The sequence below is a fragment of the Spermophilus citellus genome, assembly GCF_964194105.1.
Source record: "Spermophilus citellus genome assembly, chromosome: 7".
In the NCBI taxonomy this organism is placed as follows: domain Eukaryota; kingdom Metazoa; phylum Chordata; class Mammalia; order Rodentia; family Sciuridae; genus Spermophilus; species Spermophilus citellus.
The window spans coordinates 33,006,725-33,018,218 of record NC_138188.1 but is presented as its reverse complement, the minus strand read 5'-3'; the positions used below and the strand labels follow the sequence as shown (position 1 = coordinate 33,018,218).

Here is an 11,494-nt window from a genome sequence, read left to right as displayed (position 1 = left end):
AACATACTGAGCTGGACTGGAAGAGGCAAGACCTCTCTGACCTGTCTCCTGACCCATCTGCGAATGGGCCCAGTGCATCCTGCTTTCCCTGTCTCCATGGTACACCATAGTCAGAGATGCCCAGGCTGCCAGGCTCTCCCTGTGGCTGGAATTTTGGTCTCCAAGCAGGCTTAGACTTGCCCTGCTGTTGAGAGCCACAGCCAAAGGGGCCCCAGCAAACTTCCAGCTGCCAGCTGATTGGCTCCTCTGCGGTGATGCTCATTGGGCTGTTTCCCTGCCCTTTCAGACCACGGAGCTGCTCATTGGGGGACTTTTTTTGGCTCTGCCCACGCGACCCAGCCAATCGGCCTCAAGAGCAGGAGGAGTGGGGGAGGTAGGGAGGCTTGTGGGAAGCCGGTGGTGGCAGTTGGGCTCTGAAGGTTTTTCCTGAGGAGCTGTTTTGTTTGGCGTGTGTGGTTCTAAAAATAAAGTTCATTTCTACTTGATAAGTGGCTCCTGAATTGTGCCCAGCCAGACTGTGGCACCCTGCCACCTGGGACTTCACCTTGAGGGCGTGCTGTGTTTAATTTCACGACATCATGGCACATACCCAGCACCCTGCTAAGCCCCCAGAGCCCAGAAGCAGCCTCACAAATGGATGAGTGGGGCCTTGTTTTGCTATTACCAGGCTCAGCTTCCCCTCTCCTAGTTATTGGGACTCTAGGATTCTGATCTGGGGTTTCTCCCTAAGACTCTAATGTCCATAAAAAGATATTCCAATTCCATAGCCTTCCTTGTTGGTCCTGTTTTCAGGATCTTTGACTCATTAGGGATTCCCCTGAGCTGCCCTGTGCAGCCAGTGCCTGCTGGGGCCCGTCATTATTATCCTTGCTGCAGTCCTGAGCACCCCTTCCGCTGTGTGTACCTGGAGTGCTCTCTGATATTGTTCCTAGAAGTGCTCTGTTTATGGACTCCAACTCTTCCCGACTGCTCCCTCCTTCTGGGTGTTGTCTCTCTTGACCTTACCGTGCAATCCCTCCCATTAACATTAAGGACACCTGGGACCCGGGCTGAGCGCTGGAGACCCAACAAAGAAACAGTCCATTTCTTGCCATTGTGGAGCTCACAGGCTATAAGGGTAGTCTGCTGTGTTGAGTGAAAGGAGAGTTAGGACAGTTGCATAGGAGATAAGAGGAGGCGATGACTCACTGCAGAGGGGCCACCTTCACCAGACACAGGACATTTGAGCTGGCCCTGTGGGCCCTTGGTCTGGGGAGTGGAGGAAATCCTGGTTGACAGAGAGGCTTGAGTACAGGTGCAGAGGTGGGAAGCGGGGTGGGCAGGAACCATGCATTGTCTGATGGGAAGTTTGACCAGGATTTGGACTTTATCCCATTGGTGGTGAGCTGCCATTGAGGATGAGCAGGAGAGGGGCCTTGGCACCTCCACTCTCCTTCCTCTCTAGGTCTTCTCACTGCCTACTCATTAATTTCCCCGGAAACAGGTGTTTCTGCCCTGTCACTCCCAACAGTGCTGCGGCAAAGGCCCAGGAGTCCCTACATGGCTCTTCCACACCAGAGGCCACAGGAACTAAGTGATTAGATGGTGAGGAAATTGGGAGGTGAGCTTGAGTTCTGCGAGGAGCTCCTGTCATTCCTCATTCCACTCATCCTCCAAACCAAATTAGAATTGCTGCCCTTGAAGCCTCGCCACCCCTCCACCTGCACTCCCTGCCTTCTTGGGGCCTGACCCTCTCAATTATCCTCCTTCTCTTTTTCTCTCCACACAGATCCTCTTTCATGAGCTTTTAAACACATTCAAGTCTTTCCCATTAAGAAGGAACAAAATAGCAATGACCAAAAGGAGCCTCCCCAGATGTAGCCTTATTTTTCTCCTCCCCTTTAAAGACAATCTTCTTGAAAGATTATGAAGTCCCCTCTTTCCTCCACCCAGCCAGCATCTTCTGCCACCACCTCTCTGCTGACACTGTCCTGACAAGGTCACCTGTGCCTTCCTGTGGCTGCACTGGGGGCAGTTTTGATCCTCACCCCACATTGGCCCTCCTTGGCAGCTCTGGGTCTTGGGTCTGTGTCTGCCTCCCTAAAATGTTTTCCTTTAGGGGTAAGGACAATGCAAGCTCCCGATTTTCCTCTTCCCCTGAGATGGCTCTATGCAGACTACTCTCTGAGCCTTCCTTTGCCTAACAACTGTCAAATACGGGTGTGTCTCTGGGGTCCGTGCAGGCTCATTTCTCTTCCCACTCTCACATTTACAGGCAATAAACTCTTTTACTCCTATGGCTTCCATTACCATCTGGAAAAAGAGTGGTTTCAACATACATATTGTTAATCCAAATCTCCTGCTGAACTATGGACCTCTGTACCCAATGGCCCATGGGCAACCCAAGTCCGTATTGTCTCCTCCACTCCCTGTCATTTCCCCCTCTCTTGCCTTTCTTATCTCAGAAAATGCTATCAAAACTGACCCAGTAACCAGAACCAGAAACTTGAGGTGTCCTTTTCAATCCCTTCCTGGCCTGTCTACTTCCTGCTTCTGCCCATCTTGCTTCCTTCCCATTTCTCGGATGGAACCCATTTACTCTACCACTGCTGCTGTCTGTAATTTACTCAGGACACCATTATCATTACTCCAGCCTCATGACTAGTCTCCCCGAATTGATCCTAGTTCTCGCTATTCCATTTGCCATTTTTGCAGCCAGAGAGATCTGTAATAAAATAACATTTCGTTTCGACCCACTTTTCACTCCTTGTATTGATAATATCCAGATACCTTATCATGTCATAGAAGACCCTTCATGATCTAGCCCTGCCCGCCCCTCCAGCCACCCACAGCCAGACCTCTATTCCCCAGCCTTGATGAACAATGTGTGACCCCACAGATACGCCACCGGCTTTCTGCCCTTTAAATCGTGGCCCGGGCTATTCCTTCCAACTACCCTCTCTTAGTTGATAATTCTTTTCCTTGATCAGGTTCCAGGATAATGGGTTCCCATAGCCTTGTTCATTTCCCCGTCAAAGTCATTTGCAAAGTTGAGTTCTCCTACAAAGATTACAGATGGAACTCACTTGTGATCAGATCCTGTGTCAGAAACCCATTTCCAGAGCTACCGCCATGGGTCATGTACACATGAGTGTCAATTAGACTAAAAGAATAAGTCAAGGCCATGGTGAAGACAGCCTCATCTCTTAGGAGTAACAGAATGACGTAGGCTCAGAAACTAAGAAGGAGCTTATTCGCCACAAATTATGTTGTTTGTTATTTCAACTGTTTTCCCTTCTGCTGGGCACGTGGTTGAACAAGTCCTGAAAGAAAGTCCTAGCATAGAGGCTATATAAGCATCAACCAAGTTTCCGTGGCCAGAAAAGCCCTGCTCAGCCCGATATCACCCTGACAGGTCATCCTCACAAGCACAGGTCAACCCCTGCCCCTCCTCCTCCCTGTCCTTTGGGTTTGCCTCCCTTGTACCAAGAATGGTGTCAAATTAATATCTGCCTCTTGGGGCCTTTGCACAGTGACTGACAGTTGGTGGGTGGCTGCTGTACCCCAGGCGGGAGCTCCGGGGAAGATTGTGACATTGTGTCAAAGATTCAGACAGGGTTGAAAGAGTGTTTTAAACTTCACCAAACTAAAATTAGGATAGGCTAGGACTGATAGCAGTTAAAAGTAATGGAGAAAGATTCCAACTAAATACCGAGGGATCCATTTATTTTTAAAGCATTGCTGTCTAAGGTCACGGACTTCTGTAGCTGAAATAATGACTTGTTGAACTTTCTCAGTTCAAACTTATTTCAACCACCAAATATCTCCTGAGCACCTTGCATCAGTCAGGTAGTGCGGTGAGCAAGGGTACAGAGGCGAGGACAGGCCCTGAATCTGTCTTCACTCAGGGAAATCTCCCAAAGGTGCTGAGTGGGATGCCGTGTCCATGACAGTATGAGAAGACACCAAGGATCTGTGATAACGTGGTGGTGACTCAGGAGGGGTGTAGGGTGGAATGTCTCTCCTTTCTCCCAGGCATGTGACAGAAGCCCTTCTACCACTGTCCAGGAGTCCATCCACCCCAACCACCCTATGAGAAGTCTGCAGAACACATCACCCCACCAGGGCCTGTATTCTGCCAGGGAGCCAGAGTTGGGTCTTGGGCCTTTGTGAAGCTGTTCTTATTTGCAGGTTGCTAGCCTTGAGAGACTGGTGGTGATGAACACAGTCAACTTTTGACCTAAGTCCACTTGAATGATCTTCCAGTCTGATCCAGGTACCTCCTTCCCCATCTGGCAACCTTTTGGTGACCTCAAGAATTCCCCTCAACTACTGTTCCTGCCCCGAGCCTCATTGATGCCTTGGACAACATAAAACCTCAGGCTGCTTTTGAAAAGGACCTTGTGTTTTCTAGATGAACTTCAAGGCTCAAGGAATGCAGTCATCACCCTGGCAGGAATCTTTAGGCCGCTTCTAGTACTGAGTGTCCTTGGAGAAGGCTGGATGGTGTCTGTCTGCTGCGGATCCCTGGTCACAGTTGAGGCTTGCCCTCACTTCTCTTGCTAGGGACCTAATCATGCCCTCGGACAGTTGGTATCACAGCTATGATTATTATTTTTTTCTAAAATGATGAGGAAACTCCCAGGCTAACCCACAAAGGCCTTCTTAGAACAAAATGCAGCTGTCAAAAGTCTTGCTGTTTAAATGGATTCTTTGTAGATTCTCTCCCTCCTGCCCTGTGACTCACTAGTTCTGACCCCCAATATCCTGGAGTCCTATTCCTCAATACTCACTGCTTTCTCTGATTTTTTTTTAACAAGTATTTGGCCAGAACTTTGGGTTTTCACTTGCTGCCAATTCTCCCAGGTGATCTCAGCAAGAGCCTGGTGACCTGGTTATGTTGAAGAAGTAGGGCCCGCATGGGAAGGTGGGACACGGCATGTAATTTTAGTTGTATGGGAACTTATTTGTCACCTCTGAGCTTCTGTGATCTCCAGGTGATGGAATAAATGTGTGCTCTGTAGATTCATTAATTCTCTACCCCTCTATTCATCATTCCTTTCTCCAAATGTTGGGGGGTGCAGGGAGAGCCCAGGGAGGGGGGTCTCAGCCTTAGGGCTTCCCCACATGAATCATCTCCATTCCCATAACTCCAGACCCAGGATTATTAATTAAGCATCTTCCACCTGTACCTTTGTGATACCCACCCTCCTGACTCTTGGTGGTCCCCTCTGTGAGTCACACCCCAGGCTGTACAGCACCTGCTAGAGATTCCATCTTCTTAGCTTGGTTCTGAGCTCCACAGGCCCCTGGGCACTGTGCAGAGTATATTTTTAAGAAAGGGTCACAGTTGTATTTCTAGATGAGGTGACAGCATGTGTAACTAAACCCAGGAGGACTGGAGTCGCAATGCTGGTGAGCATTCTCCCCAGGGAGCTCATTTGGAGATGGGGGAGGAGTTCCCTGGATTCACCTGAGCATAGATACCTCTCCAGGAGACCACAGGGCCCCATCAGCCTCTCCCAATACGTCATTCCTGAGTGCGAGCGTTCATTCCCATCCTTCTGGGTATCTTGAGAACCTCAATGACTATCATTTCCTGAGTCAGCGCTTTGTATCTAATTTCACAAATTTTCAGAAAGGTAGGACAGCGGGGTGCATTGTTTCTCAAAGCCTGGCCCGTGGACCAGCGGTAGCATCAGCACTACCCTGGCCACTTGTGAGAAGTGTGAGTATTCAGGTTCCACTCCAGACCTGCTGAACCAGAAGCCCAAAGGTGGGGCCTGTGATCTGTGTTTGAACAATCCTCCCAGGTGATGCCAATTCACACTCTGGTGTGAGACCCATGGTGGTTAAAAGCAGAGGGTCAAATGCCAAGTCCAAATCCTCACTCTACCACTGTGTGATTTGGGAAGAGACTACCCCTCAGTTTTCTAATCTGAAAACTGGGGACAATAAAGCATCTTCTGCTCCCTCATATGATTGTGTAAGGAGGTGAGCTCAGACATATAAGGCACTTGAAAACAAAGCTGGAACGGAAAGCCTGCTTAGGAATATTAAATACTCCTCAACAAAGTGGGTGTTGTTTTCCTATAATACAGACGAGGCGACTGAGGCTCAGAGGCTCAAGTGCCTCAGAGCTAATGAGGTGAGTGCTTACTCACTATAGTGACACACACCATTCCCCTCTTCTGACCCCTCATGCTTTTCTCCTGTTCACTTTGGCTTATCTTTCTCTCTCCTTTCTGGGATCTCATGGTGACACCAATCCAGAGCACTTCATATGATCTTCACCTTGACCCTGTTTTGTCTACAGCCAGAAGATGAGTCAGCCTTGGTGAAGGTATGGTAAGGATTTGGGGTTAAAGATGCTACCAGAGGAAATTGGCGACAAATTAAAACCCATTCCCATGGAAAATTGGGAGTAGGTTAGCCAAACCATTTGCCTAGGCTTATACGACATTTCACGGATTGAGGTCTTTAGGGTAATTGGAACATTGTGCATGGAATTGGTAAGCTATTAATAAGAGGAAGTTTTTTCTTCTACCTGCCTGACTGGTCTGAGACCCTTTGCAGCCACCTGCAAATCTGTGGAGAGGAGCTCTGCCTACCTTCTCCAGACCTGCAGGGGTCAAGCTCATGGGTTGGAGAGGAACCCCTAAGCCTGTGAGCCTCTTTGAAGTTGCTTCTGGCTATTGCAACATGTGTCTGGTGATCTCAGAGCCTTCCAAATCAGAGTTACCTAGGACTAGGGCAAAGGCCTGACTCTGCCTTAAATACAAACTAAATAAGCTACTTGGGGACCATAACTCCTATTACAACTTCAATCTCCCCACCTGCCTGTCCAGGGCTGCATCACAAGCAAGCAGCCTAAAATCATATTAAGGCTTTTATGAAACTGGCCTGGATGTGAATTCTCAAATGCAGTGTGTGAACAGAAACCAGGTCTGATCCTGTATCATGAGTGACTGAGTTTGTATGTCAGTCACTTCTCACCCTCTTATTTGAGGCATCCGAACCTCATATTTCTCCAGTTCTTCCTTTGGGTCACATCGGTGCCAGGGAGTCTAACATATTCCAGTTTTGGGGGGTCACAAGGCCAGGGACGCATTCCTTCCCTTCCAATGTTACAGAAGAAGAACGGTGATTAAGGATTCTTCGGCAATGTGGGGACCACCCCCTGGGTTCCAGGGACACACACACATACTCTGACACCATTCTACGTAAACCCAGACATGCTTCTGCTCTTTTTAATTAGACAGATAAAATTAGCAAGGAGATTAAGGTAAAAGGAGAAATTAAAAATATTTAAATGTTAGGTGGAATTTACAAAAGTGAATTGAACAATGAGGTACAATAAGGAATGTAAAGAGAAACACAGACACGATCGAAACATTCCTCCGATCCACGCGGCTTACGCCAGTCCACAGGTAAGGCAAGAGGACTTCTCCCTTGCCACCTCTCCAATTGCAGATTCCAGGGACATGGAAGAACATTCTCCAGAAACACTTTCCTTCTCCTTTTCTACAGATGTTATCAAGAATAACCAATCAGTCAGTATCATTCTAGAATTACCCACACTGCATCCAATTCAAACCATTCACCTGTTTCCTCGCTGAATTTGCCAACACCTCGAGTGTTTTTCTCCTTTTGTTTTATTTCATTCCCCCCCCACCCCTCTTCTTCCCATTGAGCCAAGAGGCCACTGGGCCAACCAGAAAGCCAAACCCACAACATATTCCAGCCCCTGTGGATCTCCCAAGGGGATGAAGGCTTCCCAGTACTTTTTTCTTGTTTGCATTTATTACGAACAAGCACAGTCATTTTATAACGTAGACGTACATGGGTGTGCTCTTGCACACGGAAACAGGTTTTTTTTTTCTATTTTTTTCCCCAATTTGTGGTTTCTTTTTCCTTTTTGCAGAAAATGCAAACAAAAGAAAAACAAGGTTTTTCAATTGAAGGTACATCTCTTCTTCAATATGAAGACATTAATTGAATTGGTTGGATCCCCATGCAGTGGTCAGCAAAGTCCTTTGGCAACTGACAGAACAACGTCTGGAGACTCAGGAGCTGGGTTCTGTTTGAAGAAACTTCCCTACACGAGTCATGAGCAAAGGGAAATGGATGTGGGGGAGGGAGGGGTTCTTGGGGAGGAGCACGAAAGGAGAAAAGAAAAGAACGTCATTGGTGAGGAAGAAAAATGGAGCGCGGCTTCTGTTTCTTCCCTCCACCTCCTTCCCTTCTTCCTCTTAGACCTTTACCTCCAGCCCACGGAGAAGGGTGGGAGCCAAGTTCACCCTTGTTCTCCGAAGCATACTGTTTGGTCTCCACTTCTGTTAAGCATCACTTTTCTACATTTTTTTTTTATTATGATATATTTGGTTTCCCACAGCATCTGAAACCCGCTTCCGTCACTGAGAAGGTTTGACTATTAACAACAGGTCTGGCTGATTCTTCACCGATGGTTAACGCATCTCTCAGCCGAGAAGCCCCATCTTTCCAGAACATTCCACAGTGGTCCATCTCTAGTTCCCCCTTGACCCTGGTCCTTTTCCTTCCTCTCCTCCCCCAAGAAAACAAGAGTTCTCATGCCATTGCCGTTGGCGACTGACTCATCTGGACCCTCATAGAATGGATGCTGTTCAGGATCTTCTTCTGATGGCCTGCCAAGGTGACCCCTATTCTCAGGAGGTCTCTGGGAGGGAGAAAAGACCAAAAAAAAGTCACTTTACTATTAGAGCAATTTTTCACAGATCAAAACTTACCACCAGAGGCATGCTCCTAAAAATAGTCGGGGTAGACAAGTACAGCGTTTCAAATGCAAGAAGCCTAAGTTACCCAAGTTTTCTGACAAACTTCCAATTAGTTATTTTCTTGGTTCATCTTGCTTTTTCCATGCAATGGCCCTTGAATTCCCCACTCTGTTCAGACGATCTGAAAGTGCCAGGCCTCTTACTCATTCTGAGGATCTGTTCCCTCACCTGTGGGTTCTGGAGCAGCCCCTTGGCCCTGGGGTGGACTGAGATTTTCCTCTGCTATTCCTTTTAACACCTTCAGTGCATACTCTATGCGGCTTCAGTGAATCTGTGGAGCTTTCTGCCTAAATTAGTGAACACCCCACTGAGATTGGAGAGATGTAGGGCTTGCTTGGTCTTCTGATGTTTTCCCCTGAGTTTCCCATTTCTGACACTGTTTGAATTTTAATGTCATGCATTTTTAAGAAGGGTGATCTCAAAATAACTTTAAAATATCTGCCCAAGCAGGCATCCAAAGAAAATGGCTAGGATAAGGGTTTGGATTGGATTCATCTTTGAAACTGTGAGTTCATGGGCTGAAATTGACCTTAGGGAGACCCATGCATCTTTCCTTAGTTAATAACAAGAATATGTAACTACTTTAGTGCATTCTAGAGGTCATATACTATCTCACCTAAACCTACAAGGGAGCATTTTATAAAAATGGACTACTTCACAATAATAATGATAATTTATTAATATTAATTAGTAAATAATAATAATTTAGCAACCGTCTCTTATATGCATTCTATGGGCAGGTAATGGGCCAAAAGCTTTGCAGGTGCTATCCATTTGTTTCCCACCACACAACAATCAGGTGAGCACTATTATTACCTTCACACTCACGTACAAGGCAAGTAGGGTTCAGAGAAGTTAACTAACATACCCAGGATCACACAGAAGGTAAGCAGTGACAGAATCAGAATTCAAATACAAGATAGCCTCACTCTCAGCATTCCAATAGAACTCTTCTCCAAACTTTTCTAAGTTCCTAATTGCTTTCAAAAAAACCCCACCCATCCCAGCAGAGCTGATGACATCATGCCCTGTGCACTCTGAAGACCCAGGGCTGGATTTCTGTCCACAATACCTTTGTTCTCCTACCAACTGGTCCTCAATCCCCCAAGGCTTCAGCTGGTGGAGACAAATTACCTGCGGTCTTTTTAGCAAATACTTTGCAGAAGCATACTTGAATTTTGAATTAACAAATTTCCCCATGATCTATTTTATTGAGTTTTTCATTTTCTCTTTCCATCTTTTCTCAAGAAACACACCGAATGGCGTATGGAGATGTGAATAGCATATGGGTTTGTTGTACTTTGAACGGAATGCCTTCATTTTCCATTTGACTTTCCTTCTAGTCTTGCCCTTGTTCTTTTGCATGTGATGACTCCCACGCTGGGGAGCTGCTTCACTGGATTCCTTCACATTGTGGAGAGAGCACATGACATGCTGGGCAGATCCCAGGGAGGAAGCCGGAGCAGCCTACCTTGCTGAACACTCTCTTCCCTCCCTGAACCCAGGCCCTCTGATCAGCTAGGAGCAGCTATTCTAGCTCTGCAGGATGCAGAGGCTAGTTTTCCACTGGTGAGTGCTTTTGAACTTTATTCTGTTTCACAATCATTCATAATGGCAGAGATTGCCTTTTTTAGGCAATCACCAAGAATGAACCTTTTAAAATATACATATTCTGACGTTTAGTGGATTCAGGGCTCGATGCACATTCAAACCATCTCCCTGGAGAAAGCAGCGGCTCTGTCATTTCTGACAAGAATAAACCTCATGGAGGTGGAGTCAGGACTCCAGGAAGGTTTGACTCAAAGCAGTCAGGGTGTCAGCAAGCTGTCTCTCCCCCAGGGCTCAACTGCTGGGGTTGATCTCCACCCATCTCTCCTGGGACCCGGGAGTTGGCCTGGCCAGGAAGGAATACCAGAATCCAGCATGGTGCTTGACGAATAACACGATTGATTAGTGTCAACCAAATGACAGACTGATGGGTCTTCTACCATATGGGTTACAGGCCACCAGAGCCCACCCTTGTGCCAAAAGTGCTTGCACACTGTAGTCCAGGAAGGCTGCAAGTTCTCTCTGGGGTGTGTATGTTAGGAAAAGGAGTCAACTTTCTGGTTAGGATTATCTGAGTTTCTATGAATGCAGAAGGCAGAATCTGACCCTTGCCAACTTTAATCCAGTGTTTCTCCTACTTTGCTGCATATCAGGATCACCTGGGAAGCTTTAAAATGTCCTGATGCTCAGGTCTCACAATATACCAATTAATCAGAAATCCGGGAGTAGGAACCTGGCATCAGCATTTTTTTTTGTGAAGAGTTCCAGGGCATTTTAGCATCCAGTAAATATGGGAATCACTGTGTCCCTGGGGTGGGGATGGGCGGCAGGGTATCGAATGGGCAGCCAGCAAAGCAGGCTCGGGCCCCGGCTTTGCCACACTTAAGCACCGGTGCCACGTCATTTCAGAACCTGCTGAATGGAAGGAGTGGAACTAGGTACTGTTCCCCAAACTGCAGTTCTATAAAAACCTGTCCCTCAAAAATATTGCTCCACGGTATTTAATAATTTTAAATGGCTTTCTTTATTTCAGGATTTCTCATGGCCTTTATAATGCTAATAAGAGCCGTGAATCTCCAAGAGGGTGATAAAGTGAGCAGTATTTCCCAAATTTATTTGACCGTGGGACCTTTTTTTCCAAGGAGAACCCA

The 11,494-nt window shown here is 47.0% G+C and overlaps 1 protein-coding gene across 2 annotated transcripts in view; it reads right to left on the bottom strand.

The window, feature by feature from the left end:
* Nucleotides 1–7,685: 7,685 nt before the first annotated feature.
* The window catches only part of EPHB1 (EPH receptor B1), a 425,417-nt gene continuing 421,608 nt past the window's right edge, over nucleotides 7,686–11,494 (bottom strand). For both annotated transcript variants that reach the window (XM_081301892.1, XM_081301891.1), the window contains one exon: nucleotides 7,686–8,677. In XM_081301892.1, coding sequence (XP_081158018.1) covers nucleotides 8,569–8,677 — 109 coding nt within the window. In that variant the 3' untranslated portion in view covers nucleotides 7,686–8,568. The remainder of the gene's footprint in view (nucleotides 8,678–11,494) is intronic.